The 22,116-nt window shown below is 42.8% G+C and overlaps 1 protein-coding gene across 1 annotated transcript; it reads left to right on the top strand.

Annotated features, from left to right (window-relative positions):
- Positions 1 to 2,661: 2,661 nt before the first annotated feature.
- Positions 2,662 to 21,418, top strand: LOC311106875 (ammonium transporter Rh type A-like). The gene is made up of 10 exons (XM_084149263.1): positions 2,662 to 2,975; positions 10,992 to 11,175; positions 11,558 to 11,708; positions 13,680 to 13,827; positions 14,447 to 14,613; positions 14,856 to 14,993; positions 15,631 to 15,752; positions 16,723 to 16,793; positions 16,960 to 17,033; positions 17,421 to 21,418. Exons 1-10 carry the CDS (start codon positions 2,789 to 2,791, stop codon positions 17,481 to 17,483), a joined length of 1,305 nt encoding a protein of 434 aa, XP_084005389.1. The 5' UTR covers positions 2,662 to 2,788; the 3' UTR covers positions 17,484 to 21,418.
- The last annotated feature ends 698 nt before the right edge of the window (positions 21,419 to 22,116 follow it).

Here is a 22,116-nt window from a genome sequence, read left to right as displayed (position 1 = left end):
CAGAGGAGCGGCCCATGGATCCCACTCCCATACTTCCGGCTTCTTGCCTGGTGGCACCGGTGGTATGGGAGGTTGACACGGACATCGAGCGGGCGTTACGTACGGAGCCCACTCCAACCCAGTGTCCAGTTGGGCATCTGTACGTTCCGTCTGATGTCCGCGATCGATTGATCTGTTGGACCCACACGTCACCCTCCTCTGGTCATCCTGGCATCGGTCGGACAGTGCGCTGTCTTATTGGGAAGTACTGGTGGCCCACTTTAGCTAAGGACGTGAGGGTTTATGTTTCCTCCTGCTCGGTGTGCGCCCAGTGCAAGGCACCTAGACACCTGCCCAGAGGGAAATTACAACCCCTACCCGTTCCACAACGGCCGTGGTCACACCTATCGGTGGACTTCGTGACGGATCTTCCTCCGTCACAAGGTAACACCACGATCCTGGTCGTTGTCGATCGGTTTTCTAAGTCCTGCCGTCTCCTTACTTTGCCCGGTCTCCCTACGGCCCTACAGACTGCGGAGGCTCTGTTTACCCACGTCTTCCGGCACTACGGGTTGTCTGATCGGGGTCCCCAGTTCATATTGAGGGTCTGGAGGGCGTTCATGGAACGTCTGGGGGTCTCAGTCAGCCTGACCTCAGGTTTTCACCCGAGAGTAATGGGCAGGTGGAGAGAGTTAACCAGGATGTGGGTAGGTTTCTGAGGTCCTATTGCCAGGACCGGCCGGGGGAGTGGGCGGCTTTCATACCCTGGGCAGAGATGGCCCAAAACTCCCTCTGCCACTCCTCCACTAATATGTCTCCGTTTCAGTGTGTACTAGGTTATCAGCCGGTCCTGGCACCATGGCATCAGAGCCAGCGTATACTGTACAAGCCATCATGGACTCAAGGCGTCGGGCGAGGGGCCTTCAGTACCTCGTGGAGTGGGAGGGGTACGGTCCGGAGGAGAGATTCTGGGTGCCGGTGGAGGACATCCTGGACCCTTCCTTACTGCAGGAATTTCACCATCTCCACCCGGATCGTCCTGCGCCTCGTCCTCCGGGTCGTCCCCGAGGCCGGTGTCGGGGCGCTGCTGGAGCCGCGCGTCAAGGGGGGTGGGGGGGTACTGTCACGACTTCCGCCGAAGTTGGTGCCTCTCCTTGTGCGGGCGGCTATCGGCGGTCGTCGTCACCGGCTTTCTAGCTGCCACCGATCTACGTTTCTTTTCCATTTGTTTTGTCTTGATTGTACACACCTGGTTCCCATTGCATTATTATTCTTTCCCTATTTAACCCTCTGGTTCCCACATGGTTTTGTGCGTGTTTGTTCTTTGTTTTGTGTCATACACTTATGTGAGCTGATGTGTTTTCCCTGCGTGGAGATTAGTATTGTTTATTTTCGAGTAAAGTATGTCATTTACTCAGTTCTGTGTCCTGCGCCTGACTCCGTCCTACCGCTGCACATTTTACTCTTGACACTGGCTATGTGCCACAACATGTGTATTGTACAAAATGAATGTGATATTTAAATATATAAATATATTTTGATCCATATTAAAGTGTATATTTGCACAGCACATAATGAGCAATTTTTTGTGTCTACAGTTTGACTGGATTATGCCTCAACATAACATGACATAGCAATTGCATTTGTGGTCCGGGGATAAACACATTGGCTTAGATACACTATATATACAAAAGTATGTGGACACCCCTTCAAATTAGTGAATTTGGCTATTTCAGCCACACCCATTGCTGACAGGTGTATAAAATCGAGCACACCGCCATGCAATCTCCATAAACAAGCATTGGCTGTAGAATGGCCTTACTGAAGAGCTCAGTGACTTTCAACGTGGCACCGTCATATGATGCCACCTTTCCAACAAGTCAGTTTGTAAAATTTCTGCCCTGGTAGAGCTACTCCGGTCAACTGTAAGTGCTGAAATTGTGAAGAGGAAACGTCAAGGAACAACAACGGCTCAGCCGCGAAGTGGTAGGTCACACAAGCTCACAGAACGGGACCGCTGAAGTGCGTAGCGCGTAAAAATGGTCTGTCCTTGGTTGCGACACTCACTACCAAGTTCCAAACTGCCTCTGGAAGCAACGTCAGCACAAGAACTGTTAGTCGGGAGCTTCATGAAATGGGTTTCCATGGCTGAGCAGCTGCACACAAGCCTAAGATCACCATGCGCAATGCCAAACGTCAGCTGGATTGGTGTAAAGTCCCTGCAGCAGTGTTCCAACATCTAGTGGAAAGCCTTCCCAGAAGAGTGGAGGCTGTTATAGTAGGAAAGGGGGGACCAACTCCATATTAATGCCCATGATTTTGGAATGAGATGTTCGACGAGTAGGTGTCCACATACTTTTGGTCATGTAGTGTATCACCCAAATACACCAGCATGACTGACAGTGACAAATTAGTTGGAAAAAGCTCATTAGCCATTCATCTCATGTCTCTGTCACTGGCCGGGTGTTATTACTGTGTGTTTTGCCAAAGTCTTGTTTTTGCCCCCTCTTTTAAAAAGAGTAAACACCCAACGTTGAGGAAACCCATCCCCATGAGCAAAGTGCAGAAGGGGGAGTTACCACCCGGGCCTGACTGTTCTGCCCTGCCATTGGTCCCCATGAAAGCTGCACCATTTTAAAACCAGACACCAGTTGCTCTCCCCCCATCACACTATTACCACAAGCCCCAAAAGATAGATAGGGAGAGAGAGAAAAGGTGAGCGTGTGTCAGAGACAGAGGGACAGCCTGAGATAAACAGAGAGAGAGAGAGAGAGAGAGAGAGACACACACACAGTTAGTTAATCTTAGCATGCCTGCATACGCCACCAACATGAGGCTTAAGTTTCCCATCCTGGCTCTGACTCTGGAGATCATCACCATCATCCTGTTTGCTGTGTTTGTGGTCTACGATGATGGGAAACATGGGGGGCACGGAGCCCACAACAACGCCACACACCATGAGGAGAAGGCACAGGATCCTCTGACCCTCTACCCCAGTAAGTGACACCTGAAGGCTCCTTAATGTTAGCCTGGTCCCAGATCAGTTTGTGTGGTCTTGGCATGACAATGACCATAAGAGTTGGCAAGACAGAAACAGATCTGGGAGCAGGCTTCCTCAGTGTGGTGCCACATATTGTATGTGTGGGCTGTCAGCCTGGTTGTGGGAGCTCGGTTGAAGAATCATGGATTTGTTTGTATTGACTCCTTGATGCCAACCCTGGTTGCTATGGATGATGGGCTATGAAGTTGATAATACTGTTGAGTCTCAAAGATTTGACCCCTATTCTCTCAATAATTGTGCAGTAGCTTCGAGGGATAAACTATAGATCATCGGGCATGGTATTATTGAGTTATCAGATACTCCTGTGAACAATCAGAGAGAGAGGTCGTGGGAAAGCATAGTGTGAGGTTGTTGTGCACGTACCCATCTAGCATCCTCACACCTAAAGAATACTCTGTAGGGAATGGGCCAGATGCTCTGGCTGTCATAGGAGCACCACTCTCTCTCATTCTGGGCGGGTTCACTTTGGCTAGCCTCCAGATGGATGGTGCAAATAGGAAGATGAATGCCTGGACTGAATGGCATCCACATACTCACAATAGAACTTGCATGTGCGCTTGAGGGAAATGCATTATTAATGTGTTTTAGTGAGACATATGATTGAGTTAAAAGTGTTTGCACGTGTACGTGAATTTGTGTTTAGAGATAGATAAGTCTATCTTGTGACTTATCAGTTGAAAAGTGCCAAAGCCCCACCCCTACTACTTTACCTACGTCACTAGCATTTTTTGGTACAAATAAATAATTTCATGTTAGTCTGGTGTTCTTTGGGTGGTTCTTGGAATCTCCAAAAGTGTATTTTTTATCTATCTTAATACAGCATAAATACTTGCAGACTTACAGTATAGAGGTTTGCCCATAAATGGGCTGGGCAGGTGTGACCCAAAGAGATTAGCGCAGTTCTTAGCATTTGGGCCAACCATTTTCCATTCTAAGAATTTGGCCGTTGAAGTGTCGTTTAAGTTAAGTCACATCCTAAAACTTTTATAACTATTGGTTGTTTTTAAATAATCTGAGAGAAATCTCATTTCAAATTTTTGTTTAATGGATTATACAGCTAGAGATGCTTATAAAGGCAACATTGACTTTCTTTCTTTTCTCAAGAAAGCTGTAACATTTGCAGATAGGTTTATTTACTTGTATGCTAATTGCATCCATAACTATCATAATTGACCCCCCAAAACGCCCACTTTACTCAACTGACTAGCTATGTAATGCCTTATAACATTTTCATTCAGCTGTACAAACACAAGTTGCACCCCCCCTAAAAAAAACATTGGAGAAGACTATGAGAAAATATCAGGGGTCTGATGTTGTGTGCGATGCGGGGTCATCTATATGGTGCATACCAAAGCTCCACAATTACAGGTTCAAAGCAGAGGAATTAAGCGGAGGAATGCAATTTTGAAAAATAGGAGCCTATGTTGTTGCTGGGCTTTATCATTAACAGACAAAATCATTGTTAAAAAATATATATTGAGAGGAAACTATGGTTTCTGTGGCTCTGTGAAGTACTTGTTTTCCTCAAAGAAGGGGGACCTTAAGATTTTATGTTGCACATAATTCAGGCGGAATTCAGTTTTGTAATTGCAGTTCACAACAACACAAAAAACAACTTTACCAATTGCGCTGGTGTAAAAGGTCCCCCATTGTCATACTTGAATAAAAGTTAAGATACCTTAATAGAAAATGACTCAATTAAAAGTGAAAGTCACCCAGTAAAATACTACTTGTGGAAAAGTCTAAAAGTATCTGGTTTTAAATGTATGTACAGTGGGGAAAAAAAGTATTTAGTCAGCCACCAATTGTGCAAGTTCTCCCACTTAAAAAGACGAGAGAGGCCTGTAATTTTCATCATAGGTACATGTCAACTATGACAGACAAAATGAGGAAAAAAAATCCAGAAAATCACATTGTAGGAGTTTTAAGGAATTTATTTGCAAATTATGGTGGAAAATAAGTATTTGGTCACCTACAAACAAGCAGGATTTCTGGCTCTCACAGACTTGTAACTTCTTCTTTAAGAGGCTCCTCTGTCCTCCACTCGTTACCTGTATTAATGGCACCTGTTTGAACTTGTTATCAGTATAAAAGACACCTGTCCACAACCTCAAACAGTCACACTCCAAACTCCACTATGGCCAAGACCAAAGAGCTGTCAAAGGACACCAGAAACAAAATTGTAGACCTGCACCAGGCTGGGAAGACTGAATCTGCAATAGGTAAGCAGCTTGGTTTGAAGAAATCAACTGTGGGAGCAATTATTAGGAAATGGAAGACATACAAGACCACTGATAATCTCCCTCGAACTGGGGCTCCACGCAAGATCTCACCCCGTGGGGTCAAAATGATCACAAGAACGGTGAGCAAAAATCCCAGAACCACACGGGGGGACCTAGTGAATGACCTGCAGAGAGCTGGGACCAAAGTAACAAAGCCTACCATCAGTAACACACTACGCCGCCAGGGACTCAAATCCTGCAGTGCCAGACGTGTCCCCCTGCTTAAGCCAGTACATGTCCAGGCCCGTCTGAAGTTTGCTAGAGTGCATTTGGATGATCCAGAAGAGGATTGGGAGAATGTCATATGGTCAGATGAAACCAAAATAGAACTTTTTGGTAAAAACTCAACTCGTCGTGTTTGGAGGACAAAGAATGCTGAGTTGCATCCAAAGAACACCATACCTACTGTGAAGCATGGGGGTGGAAACATCATGCTTTGGGGCTGTTTTTCTGCAAAGGGACCAGGACGACTGATCCGTGTAAAGGAAAGAATGGGGCCATGTATCGTGAGATTTTGAGTGAAAACCTCCTTCCATCGGCAAGGGCATTGAAGATGAAACGTGGCTGGGTCTTTCAGCATGACAATGATCCCAAACACACCACCCGGGCAACGAAGGAGTGGCTTCGTAAGAAGCATTTCAAGGTCCTGGATTGGCCTAGCCAGTCTCCACCCCACCCCAGATCTCAACCCCATATGAAATCTTTGGAGGGAGTTGAAAGTCCGTGTTGCCCAGCGACAGCCCCAAAACATAATTGCTCTAGAGGAGATCTGCATGGAGGAATGGGCCAAAATACCAGCAACAGTGTGTGAAAACCTTGTGAAGACTTACAGAAAACGTTTGACCTGTGTCATTGCCAGCAAAGGGTATATAACAAAGTATTGAGAAACTTTTGTTATTGACCAAATACTTATTTTCCACCATAATTTGCAAATAAATTCATTAAAAATCCTACAATGTGATTTTCTGGATTAGTTTTTTCTCATTTTGTCTGTCATAGTTGACGTGTACCTATGATGAAAATTACAGGCCTCTCTCATCTTTTTAAGTGGGAGAACTTGCACAATTGGTGGCTGACTAAATACTTTTTCCCCCACTGTAAGTACAGTGGTGGAAAAAGTACTACATTCTCATACTCAATTCTCCTTAAATTAAGCAAACCAGACGGCACAATTTCCTTGTATTATTATTATTTTTTTTACGAACAGCTAGGGGCACACTCCAACACTCAGACATAATTTACAAACACAGTATTTGTGTTTAGTGAGTCCGCCAGATCAAAGGCAGTAGGGATGACAACGTGTTATATTGATAAGTGAGTGAATTGGACCATATTGCTGTCCTGCCAGAGCATTCAAAATGTAACACGTTTTTGGGTGTCAGGGGAAAAGTATGGGAGTAAAAAGTACATATTTTCTATAGGAATGTAGTAGAGTAAAAGTAAAAGTAGTCCAAAATATAAATAGTAAAGTAAAGTAGAGATACCCCCAAAAAACTACTGAAGTAGTATTTCAAAGTATTTTTACTTAGTTACGTTACACCACTGACCAATTGCAGCTAGATTCAGTAGGATGCTAAATTAAACTTGAGAAACTCAAAGGCATTGGTGCCTTGGAGGTTTGATGTTTGCCCATGTCTTCATGATCCGTACTGGCACGGACGCCTGCCCTAGTGAATGCAGTGGCGTTGGGACTGGGTCATCATGCCTGAGGATTCCCTCTCATCCAAAGCCATGGGGGATTACTGAAATGTGGACAGAAGGTTGAGGAAACGCAAGCTTAATTCCCTTCAATTATGTTTAATGCTGACACATTTTGGAGCAAGCTCCTTCGACAGAGCTTGGTGACCTCCAAACGCATCAGCATTTAACATTATTGAAAATAATTAGGTTGCTGGCCTGAAACCATCTCCTTTCAGACTGACACCCCTTTAGCAATCCAGAAAATAATTGGAACTACCATGGATGAAGGATGACATAATATGTTGGACATAGAGTCCATCTGAGAGGCTGAGTTCCAAATGGACCTCTTCTCTACCCTTCTCTTAGAGCCTCCAACTGGTATGATGTCTCAAAGGTATCAAGTATCCAGGTGATATAAGATGGGTGGGGTGGGGGCTGATCAAGAATGCAGGGCAAGCAGCCAAAGAGCATTGTTAATAGAGATTAACCTCAGCAACTAGCTTCTGCATCCTGCATTGCTAAAATGTCCATTCCTATGAGACCAGCCAAGGGGTTCCTCTAGGGGCCACTGCATAGTGTTATGGAACTGACTGGACACCCTACTGTTAATATTGTACTCGCTAAGTCTAGGGGTTTTAGGCTTGCCTAATGGTTCTGTAGCCTGACTGGATGTGTGCATAAATGTGAGAGGTAAAGTGTAGGCGACCCAGCCCAGAGACACAGTAACCTTACCTTAGATCCAGGGCCAGCTCTGCCTTGACTCCTTTGAGTCGGCGAGGCCAAGTGGATTATTATGTTCAGATGGTGCCCGAAAACAAATATATACAAAAAGGAAAACTACAAACAGGCATGCCCAATAGTGCTGAGCAATTAGTGCTTTTTGAGGTGATTCGGTTTCGGTTCGATTATTTAGAAAATAATAACGGTTTTCAATTTCGGGTTTCTATTTGTTTTTTAAACAACATTAAATGTATTATGAAATAATGACATTAAAATGACTTTTGAGCTTTTTAATGGAAATTCCAAAGCCAAAAACAGTGAACATTAAATTGCCAAAACATTACAAATATTGCATTGTCTCTGTCAAGTCCACATTGTGTAGACATCAATAGAAAAATAGGAAATCACTATGAAATAATAAAATATTTTAGGTGTATATTACTTTGTTTTTATTTGCTGACTTTATAATTTTTTATTCCTTACAAAATAACAAAATGCTGGTAAATTGCTCAGCACTAATGCCCAAACTAAAGATAAAAAACAAACGAAAGGCCTCATGATCACCCAAAACTTCAGCAGGCTGACGGCTTTGCAACTGCCGCACTGACAGGCGATCCCATTAATCGGAAGTACCTGATGTGCATCCTTCTAGCACAGCACTTGGACATGGTTGGTGCTGCCACCTGGGGGATGGAGTGTTGAAGTGTTTCCTGGTCCAGTGTGTTGCCTAACTGTGTGCTAACACTAAACTACCTACTACAGTACATAACAATAGTGAATATCTCTGTATTATTTATTTGGCTTGGTAAGGTTGGTTATTTTAGATAACAATGCTGGGTGAGATGAATGTGCAGTGGTAGGCCGAAAAAGAGAGATATCCAATACGGACAAGACAAAAGCTGAGACTTGTTTTGCTGTTATGTTCTAAAGCTTTAAGTTTAGTACTCTATGTCTCAGTGGGTAGAGTAAGGCGCTGACAACGGCAGGAATGTATTATATTGCATCCACCAACTCATTGTGAGGTAATGTTTTGCACATTGTTCTATTTGCACATTCCCAATCAGTACCCTCAATCAATGCTAAAGAACAGAAAACATTGCATGCAATCTACTAACAACAAAAATGCAGATTTGGTCAGTTACAAAAGTAAAGTCAACACATGGCTATCTTATCTTGTATATATCTTACAAGGCTATTTGTATATCTTACATATTTTACATTGTTCAGACTTCGATATCAGGGAAAACATTGAATAGATTTGAGTTACTTGTACTGTGTATATATCTTACAGCGCTATTTGTAATCTTTTTGTATATCTTACTTATCAGACATTGTTCAGACTTCGATATCAGGAAAAAGATTGGATAGATTTTAGTTATTTGTTTGCTACCGGATGGGCGCGGGTGTTCTGACCAGTGCCAGAGGGGTTATAAGGTATCCTATGATGTCTCGGGGGCATTGCATAAGTAATACTAAACCTGATTATAATCATGGTCCAGTGTGCTGAATATCATCCATAGCAATACAATGCACTCCTGGAGAGAAAGAGACAGTCATAAGTAAACATGATAATGAGTGAGGAATTCATGGACTTCTAATTTGAGACAAAATCTGTTTAGAAGAGCTAACCTTCCTGTTTATTTTTCTCTATCACTGTGTGGCAGAAAGAGGGCGCCTCAACTCTTAAATTCCTTGTCAGTTACAACAATCCCTCTACAACTGCCTAATATGTAGCATCGGTTTTACTTTTAGTATGGCACAGAGACACATACAGAGAAAGAGATGTGTATATATGGCTCTGGTATGGCATGCTGGTAGACATGTTTCCTGGAGAGTCATACACAGCTTACATAGAGTACATAGAGTAGTCATATATAGTCACAGACAACAAAAGAAGTCTATGCTACACCTAAGCCCCCAACCCCCAACCCCACACCCTGTATTCCATCACTTCCCCAGGACTGTCTGAGTGGTGACCGTCTGCCTAAGTTCCTCCCTGACACCACAATGCTAACTGCTCACCACAATGCTAACCAGACCTGGGGAAACAAGGCCTGTTGTTTCCACTTTCTGCAAATGGCCACACCTTGATGGACTTTCCAGATGAGGACCCGTCATCCATCGCACAGTGACTGATCACTTTTGGGAATTGGGAGTCTGGCTTCCTGTGGTCAGGAATTTCAGGGAAGAGGACCTTTTGTGAGCGTCGAGCGAGAGTGGGAGTAGAGGGCGTGGGTGGGTGGGAGTGGGAGTGGAGCTTGGAGAATTAGGATTGTTCCTCCGGCGCTGGTGGACAAACCGTTCTAAGCTCCACACACACGCACCTATGTACGTACGCACACACACACGTACATTCTCACGCACACGCACACACACACACATCTGGTCAGTCCCTTGGGCCAGTAGCCTAATCCTTATCTGCAGACACTCGGATAGTGCTCATATCCTGCTGTCCGCACACACAGTGAGCTAAGCCCTTATAAGTTAAGTATCTGTCCTCTTGTATACATCAATCTAAATATGCATAAAGTGCGAGGACAGTGATCCATACACAAGACCCCAGTCCTTATAATTCCAGTAACTGAAACTAATAGTGAGGAATGTATTTATCTGTGGAGTTTCTGCTTCCCTGAGACCATCTATTAAGTTTAGAAGACTTGATTAAGATCATGTTATCCCAGTGAATGGAACAACGTGAGGCTACTGACATGACACATCAAACTGGGTTATCGGGTGCCTCAGTTCTCAGCATCCCATTCACAGACTAATTTAATTGTTCTTCCCTCCTCAGGATTTACAATGACACCCTCATAGGGATAGGGGTTACTACTGTTGCTGCACAGTCCAATGCGGCTGCTCCGTGAATCATTTGAGCAGCAAAAGGCAAAGCAACATAATGAATGGAATATTTACACCCCACTAATAGCCCTAGGTATTTGATCAATTGCTAGTCTGTCAACTGATTTGAATGTCATTGAAGTGTTGTAATAGAGGATCATACTCACACAGCAAGCCCTCCCAGGGTTTTAGTAATTCGTTTTAGTTTTAGTTGTCATTCTTTCAGTTTTCATTCACTATTCAATCAGAGTGAATAAAACACATGGGGCCTGTTTTATGGAGAAATAATACAATTATATTATGTTAACACCAGCACCAACATCTCTTGGATTTCATGTGAATGTAAAAGGTTAACATTTTGGAAGTCACTTTTTTGAATGAAATAATCAAACTCCACTGAGCTGACCTCTGACCTGCCATTTGTTTCCCAGTGTTCCAGGATGTCCACGTGATGATCTTCGTTGGCTTTGGCTTCCTGATGACCTTTCTGAAGAGATATGGCTTTAGCAGTGTGGGCCTCAACCTGCTCCTGGCCGCCTTCGCTCTGCAGTGGGGTCTCCTCATGCAAGGCCTCTGGCACCTGGACGATGGCAAGATCAAAGTCTCCGTCTTCAAGTAAATACAAATAGTACGCTAACAGAACAGTCAGAATAAATTAAGCTAGCAGTAGCATCATAGTACCCATGATAGAAGACATCTTCAAGTAAATACAACATAGCCATTACCAGAACCGTCAAAAGCAATAATCAGCTTGCAGTAATAGCACATGTGCGTACACGTAGTGAGAACAGTCATAGAGGAGCCTACAATTCTAGACACATTAATACAGCAACAGAACGGGCAGAATGAATGAAGCTACAATTAGTGGCATTATGTGCACATGATAGAGGACAATCGTGGAGAAGTGTTGTGTTCTAGTGTTAACAAGACATCTCTCGCTCTCTCGCTTTCTCTCTCTTCACCCCCTCCTACTCCTATTCTTCCTCCTCACCATAAGGATGATCAACGCAGACTTCAGCACAGCCACCGTTCTGATCTCGTTCGGGGCAGTCCTGGGTAAAACCAGCCCCGTCCAGCTCCTCATCATGACCATCCTCGAGATCACCATCTTCGGCATCAACGAACATCTGGTGGCTGAAATCCTGGGGGTCGGTGCACTTCGCCATAATCTCAGATCCCAGAACTAACCCTTATTCTAACAGTCTGTCACAACAGACTAACTTCAACCTTATCCACTCATTTAAGAACTTGTGTATATGAAAAACAACACTATACAAGAAAAGTACATTAGTTAATACAGTTCAATAAGCAATATTGTGTGCAATCTTGTGAGTAGCAGTAAAAAACATGTGAATCGCAGCCTTACAGCAAAAATGGAAGAGGAAAGTGGAAGGGGTAGAAAGTAAGGAACTTGTCTGTCGGCCTTGCATTAAAGAACATAATTGGTTAAGGAAAACTGTGATAAATAAAAAAGTATATCAGTTTCATTTAAGGACCAAAGGATTGACAGCCGTCCCATATAGATTGCAAAATAGTTGGGAAGAGATTTTTGACGTACCGATCCCATGGCATAGTGTTTATGAACTGATACGCAAAACGACACCGGATTCAAAAATTTGAATCTTTCAATTTAAATTATTATATACAATTCTTGCTACCAATAGAATGTTATTTATATGGGGAATACAATCTTCCCAGCTCTGCAGATTTTGCTGCGAAGAGACAGAATCATTAGATCATTTGTTTTGGTACTGTCCATCTGTAGCTTGTTTTTGGACACAGGTCCAGGAATGGATAAAGGATTGCAATATTTACCAGGAGCTAACCTTGCAGATAGCATTACTGGGTGATCTTAAAAGTCATAGTCAATCGATCAATAACATAATAATACTTTTAGCAAAAATGTTTATTTTCAATTCACAATCTGTAGAAACAATGAGAATGGTTCAGAACTTTTGTAAGACATCACAGTACAGTTGAAATATATATGGCAAATAGAAATCCTATATGGATGGTGTTAAAAGATAGATGGGAGGTGTTGAATGGAATTGAAGGATGGGACTAATAACAACTAACAACAAATAATAACAAGATAACTAATAATGTAAGCATACTGTGTCATTAATAAGTATATAGGTTGTAGGTTGGGAGCTTTTGTGAAAGAGCACAGTTAGAAAGATATGGCATATAGAAGCAAACCGGATGGACATCATGAAAATGATCGGAGAGGTTGAGAGTAGAGGAAGTTCAGGAGAAAAAACAAACAAAAAATAATTATTGTAAAATTAACTGTGTCCATAAAATGTAGATAGTAGGTATAAGCTGGAAGTAGAGGCCTAAGCATTGTTGTTCACTAGTTTACTCCAAGTAGGGAAAGGGTGGTGGGGTTGGAAAGTAATAAAGGGGAATATATATATATATATTTTTAAAGGATATGTATGTGTATGTATGTATGTATGTATGTATGTATGTGCGGCAGGTAGCTTAGTGGTTAAGAGCGTTGTGCCAGTAACCGAAAGGTCGCTGGTTCTAATCCCCGAGCCGACTAGGTGAAAAATCTGTCGATGTGCCCTTGAGCAAGGCACTTAACCCTAATTGCTCATGTAAGTCGCTCTGGATAAGAGCGTCTGCTAAATGACTGAATTGTAAAATGTGTGTGTATAAATATATATAAAACATGGGGGGTTGGAAGTGATGCAGACAATTACATTGATGGAACTTACAATCTATCTGCAATATTAAGCTGATCTACCCCCCAAAAAAATAAAAAAATAACCCTAGCGAGACTGCCTTCTATTGGTGAGAAGTGACAGCCCAAGACAAATGCGATCAGACAAGATTCATCCTACCAAAAGGGCTCTGACAAATATAATCATGATGTAAATTCTTAGGGATGAATCTACAAAGGGAAAAATACATCTAGGTCAAGGGGTCAAATTCTATTTGATATTCTTGAATCGGTCCAATCCTATACCCAACCAATCAGTGCACTAGTTTTTATTGGGAATGGGCAGAGGTGTGATGGATGGGTGATTGACAGGTGATTGAGGTTAGTAGCAGGCTAAGGAGAAGGTTTTTTTTTTTTACTAACTACTTTGTGTGGTTTATCCCACTCACAGGCCAATGATGTTGGGGCCTCCATGATTATCCATGCCTTTGGGGCGTACTTCGGTCTCGCAGTGGCCCGCATGCTGTACCGGCCAGCTCTGAGGAACAGCCATGAGAACGATGGCTCTGTTTACCACTCTGACCTCTTCGCCATGATCGGTAAGAGCAGCTCACATGGCAGTCATCAAAGTCAATGCATTTTATTCATTACTGTAGTCAGTCACTAACGACTATTATTAGTATTATAGATTAGAGTAGAGAGTAGTAGATATATCCACAAAATATAGTTAAAATGTTCCCTTATGTATCTTTGGAACACTAGAAATAGCAATTCAGCAATAAGGGGGCCATAAGTATCAAGCATCTCAGAGTAGGAGTGCTGATTTCGAATCAGTTTTTACTTTTGGATCACAATGAATTAGATTACATGGACAGGGGGGACCTGAACCTACATTAGCATTCCTACTCTGAGATGCTTGATACATACGGCTCCTGGTGTCTGTTTGCACGGTACATTTTATCACAAGGGAAGAGGAGTCGTAGATAGAAGGCTGAAGTGGAGGCTCCTCCACAAATATCATAGTCTCATTCGCCACCTAGTGGAAATACAGTGTATCACTTCCAAAACTCACCGTATTATAAAACATAGTGACACTAGCAGGAATAATTCAGTTCAATGTAGTTTCAATACATTTAATACATTACTTTTAGTTTTATATATTTTAGAATTAACTGAAGTAGCAGAAAAATCTAAATCCCACATGAATATCTTCTCCAGGTACCGTGTTCCTCTGGATGTTCTGGCCCAGTTTCAACTCTGCCATCGCTGCACCTGGCACTGATCAGCTCATGGCCGTGACCAACACCTACTTCTCCCTGGCTGCCTGTGTACTGTCTGCCTACGCCACCTCCAGCCTGGTGGAGCACAAAGGGAAACTGGACATGGTGAGTCTTCCAATGCTTCATTCAAACCACAAAGGGTCAGATCACAGCAAAGCTGTAGATTGTTTACTTACTTTCAATTTATTTGACTTGCTTATATTCAAACAAGACTGTTGAGTGTGTGTGTGTGTGTGTGTGTGTGCGTGTGTGTGCACGTGTATTGTGTGTCTTTGGGAAAGAGACAATAGAATCTCACACATCATCTACTATAGCATAGCTCTTAGATGCTTCTGTGTCTTCCATAGGTCCACATCCAGAATGCCACTCTGGCCGGAGGTGTTGCCGTGGGAACCTGCGCTGACATGGACATCGGCCCTTTCGGTGCCATGATCATCGGGTTCGTGGCTGGCATCGTCTCCACCCTGGGCTTCAAGTTCCTCACTGTGAGTTCAAAGTCACACAAGTCTGAACCAATAGAAAGGGCGATGCCTAGTCATTTGCACAACTGAATGCATTCAACCGAAATGTGTCTTCAGCATTTAACCCAACCCCGCTGAATCAGAGAGGTGCAGGGGGCTGCCTTAATCAAGGTCATCGGCCCCTGGGTGTAGTCATTGTTGGGGGTAAACTGCCTTGGCACAACAGCAGATTGTTCCACCTTGCCAGCTTTGGGATTCGAACCAGCAACCTTTCAGTTACTGGACCAACGCTCTTAACCACTAGGCTACCTGCCGCCACAACCATGAGGTGGACCAGGACACCAAAGATGGCTATAAAAAATTGTAACGTAGACATGTCTTGTGAGTTGCAATAAACCTACATTTTTTTGAATGTTACATTTCTATCAGCATCCTCACTAACCTGTGAGGGGGAGGAAATAATGTCCTCAGCCCAATGAAAAAATCTGGTTCTGGTTGGTTAAACAAGTTTTGCCTGCTGGTAGAAACTTGCATTTTAGTCAAAACAATCACCCATCCATCCATGACTGACTAACCTGCCATCGGATGGCTAGAAATATGTTGAAATTAATGGGCACTAGGGAATATGGAAATGAGACAACTGTTTCTCTCTGTGTTTCAGCCCATCCTGGCATCCAACCTGGGCATCCAGGACACCTGTGGCGTCCACAATCTGCACGGCATGCCTGGCATCCTCGGGGGTATCGCTGGCATTGTGGCTGTCGCTCTGGGCAAGAAGGATGGGTAAGGCTCATCCAATGGCATTCTTCATACTGTATACAGTGCCTTGCAAAAGTATTCATCCCCCTTGGCGTTTTTCCTTGATTTTTATTTTTATTTCATGTAATGGACATACACAAAATAGTCCAAATTGGTGAAGTGAAAGAAAAAAAATTACTTGTTTCAAAAAATTCTAAAAAATATATAACGGAAAAGTGGTGCGTGCATATGTATTCACCCCCTTTGCTATGAAGCCCCTCAATAAGATCTGGTGCAACCAATTACATTCAGAAGTCACATAATTAGTTAAATAAAGTCCACCTGTGTGCAATCTAAGTGTCACATGATCTGTCACATGATCTCAGTATATATACACCTGTTCTGAAAGGCCCCAGAGTCTGCAACACCACTAAGCAAGCGGCACCATGAAGACCAAAGAGCTCTCCAAACAGGTCAGGGACAAAGTTGTGGAGAAGTACAGATCAGGGTTGTGTTATAAAAAAATATCAGAAACTTTCAACATCCCATGGAGCACCATTAAATCCATTATAAAAAAATTTAAAGAATATGGCACCACAACAAATCTGCCAAGAGAGGGCCGCCCACCAAAACTCACGGACCAGGCAAGAAGGGCATTAATCAGAGAGGCAACAAAGAGACCAAATATAACCCTGAATGAGCTGCAAAGCTCAACAGCGGAGATTGGAGTATCTGTCCATAGGACCACTATTTAGCCGTACACTCCACAGAGCTGGACTTTACGGAAGAGTGGCCAGAAAAAAGCCACTGCTTAAAGAAAAAAATAAGCAAACACGTTTGGTGTTAGCCAAAAGGCATGTGGGAGATTCCCCAAACATATGAAAGTAGTTTTTGAATGTCTAATAATTAACTTTTCCGTTATGGTGTGAGCTTGGCCTCAAAATTGAGTCTCAAAATAAGGGTATCTTGCCATAATTACCTAAGTATTTTCTCTTCTCCACCTGTCTTCCCTCAGGAGCGCTGCAATGCAGGGTGCAGCCCTGGCTTCATCCCTTGGGTTCGCTTTGGTTGGAGGAGCCATTACAGGTGGGTGGAGAGAGACAGTGCCATTTTTTGTCATTCAATAATCTAGATCACATTTTAACAGACTTAACCGTTTTCATATGGTATAAAAATATGTAATTTGTTTTATACCATGCCGCTAGGAAACATGTATTTAATAATACTGTTCATAACTTTTCTATTTGTACAGGTCTGATAATGAAGCTTCCATTCTGGGGTCAGCCTCCAGATCAGAACTGCTTTGATGATTCCATTTATTGGGAGGTAAGAATTTGAAAGAAACAACCACAACACATTATCCTGATCCATCATTGACCATCACTAGCTTACAGTTGAATCAACTACCTGAGGTATATGGTATAAGGTATAGGTTGTTACATGTATTGGTGTGACACTCATATAACATTTGACATATCCAATCCCATAATGTGGCCTCAGCCACATATAAATTGTTCTTAGTCATAGATGGCTAATGTGGCATATTGTATTGTATTACGTTGAACTGTTTGTAGGTCACGTGACCACCTGGAGACACGCAGAAAATATTTGATTTGTAAATATAAAATACTATCTTATAACATATGATTTGGCATAGATGAAATGGTGGCTAAATTGTGAGATCTGTGACTGACTGAGATGTGACTGTTCTAGGTTCCTGAGGAGGAGGAGGGTGAGGAGAGCCTGGCTCACGGAGACCAAAAAGCAGAGGCCTAAAGCTCCCACTCTATGCTGCACATACATTACCCACAACCCTCTGAGCTAGAGATGGGGAAAGTGAGGAATCATGAACCACACATTACATATTGGGTGTACTGTATCTCAATAGTCTTAACTGGCTTCCTCTCCTCGTCACCTCTCCTTCATCTAATTGGTAGATCCATACCAGGACTTCATGCGTCACCCGAGGACGTAAAGGAGAGAAGCTATGTTGTACTATTGAATTCAACCCAGGATGGCCAGTGCAGTGAAATTGTCAGTTATTTTCAACTATAGCATAAATCATTGGATTGGATGAGACAAATTGAAATCATATCGTGGTTCATGCTACCTTTATTAAGACATCTCTAATTCAACTCGATCAGCAGGGAAATGTTAGCCTATGTTGCACTTTTCTGTGTAACCAAACTAGGTCCTCATTGTCCGTAGATTTGTAGTAAATATTTTCTTCTTCAATTGAATAGGATAGGTCCACTGAAGAATATTTGGGAAACATGTCATAGCTCATTATCATTTCAACTAAAGTGTAAGAGGTGGGTGTGTTACATACAAAAAAAACTATTATTAGGTGTCAATGCAATTTGAGATAATATTGTAAGGATTTTCTTATCTTAAAAAAAGTATGTTTACAGAAACTCATTTCAACCATAACATGCTTGCAGTGCTTTGGATGTGTTAGTCTGAACATGTATTTAAATGAAGCAGCATTTTGATATAAATGATGCTGAATAAGTTGCATTGAAACATCAACTGTTCGGAGGAAAGATACTTTCAGGGATTCTTTTTTTACACTGAATTTGATGACCACCGTTCTGAGCCATTAGAAACAGTATAGATATAGTAGAACCAGTATATCAAGCTGACATTCAATCATATCACCAATTGTATCACATGTTTTGTGACACTATCAAAATGTTAACAGACATTTGTTTTGCCTCATTAGTTAGGGCTATACATTGTATATTTTTTTCGACACACCTTTTTATGTCGCCATCCAACTGACATAGACGATATTGTGTGCTAAGCCTTGTCGCATGAATAGAATCAACTGCTACTTTGGCCTGCTGCAGAGCTAGGCCGCATCACTGGAGCTCACTACTCCTGCTGGAGAGAATCTGATCCCAGACCAGGCTGTGAAGTTTAGGCAGTAGCTAAGGGCTAGTATTTATCAAGCGTCTCAGAGTGGGGGTGCTGATCTTGGATCAGTTTTACCTTTCTAGATCAGCACTGCTGAGACGCTTGATAAATAAGGGCCCAGGTCTCATGGGGAACGGAGCTGGGCAAGGATGGGTTCTGCATTAACCTACTCTCTGTGTGCATCCAAATACTCTAAGGTTCTCCTTATTCTACCCCGGTATCCTCGCTACTAAAGTGGAGTGTCTTCGATTTTAATTTCACCTTCTACGTTTTTTCAAGTACAGAAAGTCAATTGAAATCTGATATGTCCAATGAAAAACCGGATAGGCTACATGTCACATGGATTCTGAATAAATGGCGCATGAGAAAGAAAGCCACTGAGAGATTTAGGATACACAAGCTTTCTTTATTTCTTTCACTTCTTATTGTAACCTCTTAATGTATAGTGTAGTTAGTTAATGGATATAGTCAGTTTCTCTAAATCCCTGCACCTAGCACTAATGATTGGTACTGAGTGATTCAGATTACAAAGTCTGTCTTTAAACACTGAGTGTACAAAACATTAAGAACAATTTAATCATATTGAGTTGCACCCCCCCTTTTCTCTAAGAATAGCCTACATTCGTCGGGTCATGGACTCTACAAGGTGTCGAAAGCGTTCCACAGGGATGCTGGCCCATGTTGAGGTCAGGGCTCTGTGCAGGCCAGTTAAGTTCTTCCACACCAATCTCGACAAACTACTTCTGTATGGACCTCGCTTTGTGCACGGGGTCATTGTCATGCTGAAACAGGAAAGGGCCTTCCCCCAAACTGTTGCCACAAAGTTGGAAGCACAGAATCGTCTAGAATGTCATTGTATGCTGTAGCGTTAAGGTTTCCCACAGTTGTGTCAAGTTGGCTGGATGTCCTTTAGGTGGTGGACCATTCTTGATACACATGTTGAGCGTGAAAAACCCAGCAGTGTTGCAGTTCTTAACACAAACTGGTGCACCTGGCACCTACTACTATACCCCATTCAAAGGCAGTTAAATATTTTGTCTTGCCCCTTCACCCTCTGAATGGCACATATACACAATCCATGTCTCAATTGTCTCAAGGCTTAAACAAAATCCTTCTTTAACATTTCTCCTCCCCTTCATCTACACTGATTGAAGTGGATTTAACAAGTGACATCAATAAGGGATCATAGCTTTCACCTGGATTCACCTGGTCAGTCTATGTCATGGAAAGAGCAGGTATTCATAATGTTTTGTACACTAAGTGTATATCTGAACCATTTTGTTGAATAAAGCTAAAGTGATACCTAAGAATGCAGGAGGAAAATTGCCTAGACCATTGTAGCAGGGAAAGATGAAACTGACTACAGATACACTACATGGCCAAAAGTATGTGGACACCTGCTTGTCTAACATCTCATTCCAAAATCATCAGCATTAATATGGAGTTGGTCCCCCATTTGCTGCTATAACAGCCTCCACTATTCTGGGAAGGCTTTACACTAGATGTTGGAACATTGCTGGGGGGGGACTTGCTTCCATTCAGCCACAAGTGCATTAGTGAGGTCGGGCACTGATGTTGGGCGATTAGGCCTGGCTCGCAGTCGGCGTTCCAATTCATCCTAAAGGTGTTCGATGTGGTTGAGGTCAGGGCTCTATGCAGACCAGTCAAGTTCTTCCACACCAATCTCGACAAAACATTTCTGTATGGACCTCGCTTTGTGCACGGGGGCATTGTCATGCTAAAACAGGAAAGTCCTTCCCCAAACTGTTGCCACAAAGTTGGAAGCACAGAATCGTCTAGAATGTCATTGTATGCTGTAGCGTTAAGATTTCCCTTCACTGGAACTAAGGGGTCTAGCCCGAACCATGAAAACAGCCCCAGAAAAGTATTCCTCCTCCACCAAACTTTACAGTTGGCACTATGCATTGGGGTAGGTAGCGTTCTCCTGGCATCCGCCAAACCCGGATTCGTCCGTCGGACTGCCAGATGGTGAAGCGTGATTCATCACTCCAGAGAACTCGTTTCCACTGCTCCAGAGTCCAATGGAGCAGTGGAACCACTCCAGCCAACGCTTGGCATTGCACATGGTGTTCTTAGGCTTGTGTGTGGCTGTTCGGCCATGGAAAAACCATTTCATGAAGCTCCCGACGAGCAGTGCTGATGTTGCTTCCAGAGGCAGTTTGGAACTCTGTAGGTTGTGTTGCAACCAAGGACAGACAATTTTTACGCGCTACACACTTCAGCACTCTGCGGTGATGTTCAGTGAGCTTGTGTGGCCTACCACTTCGCGGCTGAGCCATTGTTGCTCCTAGATGTTTCCACTTCACAATAACAGCACTTACAGTTGACCGGGGCAGCTCTAGCAGGGCAGAAATTTGACAAACTGTCTTGTTGGAAAGTTGGCATCCTATGACGGTGCCACATTGAAAGTCACTGAGCTCTTCAGTATGGGCCATTGTACTGCCAGTGTTTGTCTATGGAGATTGCATGGCTGTGTGCTCGATTTTATACACCTGTCAGCAACGGATGTGGCTGAAATACCCGAATCCACTAATTTGAAGGGCTGTCCACCTACTTTTGGCCATGTAGTGTAGCTAGATAAGTAGTACATATGGCTGATGTAGTAGCCTATGTGTGATTTAGATGTAATGCTTAGAACACCAGCAGTCAATACTTTTTTTTAAATGCTTGATATGACATGGACTTTTTTTGTTACAGAAAATGAATATGTATGACATTTGTTAATGTATAAATATTAATACTGTCATTTATAAATATGTTTTTATACAATATCAGAGTGACTCTGTGTGTGTTCTTTGACATGATTCCATTGCATTATCACCATCAACATTATTTCCACAATCAGAAAGTTGTGAGGCTAGTAGAAGGGGTGATGGAGTGCTGTACATTTTCAAGGGACAAGACTATGCACTATTGGTGCTTTCAGGACAACTTGGAACTCGGATAAAAATGAGGTCAAGTAATGACGTCAGTGATCTTCAGGTCGGAAAGTCGGAGCTCTAGAAAGATGCCAGATTTCCGACTTGTAATCGGAACTCGTTTCCAGTTGTCTTGAACTAATGCAGCATTCAAAACATCTGGGAACTCGGAAGTCTCCGACTTCCGACTTCAGAGTGTTCAAAACAGCTGGGAACTCAGGAAAAAACAAGCTCAGACTGGGAAAAATCGATTTGAACGGTCATCCAACTCGGAATTCCAACTCGGGAACTCTGGCCTCTTTCTAGAGCTCCGACTTTCCAACCTGAAGATCCCTGACGTCATGATTTGACCTCGTATTTTTCCAAGTTTTCCAGTTGTTTTGAACACGGCAACACTGAAGTCGGAAGTCAGAGATTTCCGAGTTCCCAGTTCCCAGTTGTTTTGAACATGGCATAAAAATTCTTCATCCTTGCCAACCACCATATAAAATCCACAGAAGAAGAAGAACATTCTTCATCCTTTGACCACAATTTGTCAGTGGATGACTTGACAC

The sequence above is a fragment of the Coregonus lavaretus genome, assembly GCF_964263955.1.
Source record: "Coregonus lavaretus genome assembly, chromosome: 31".
NCBI classification, from domain to species: Eukaryota; Metazoa; Chordata; class Actinopteri; order Salmoniformes; family Salmonidae; genus Coregonus; species Coregonus lavaretus.
Note: the sequence above shows the minus strand (reverse complement) of the source record. Positions and strands in the feature narration are given on the sequence as shown.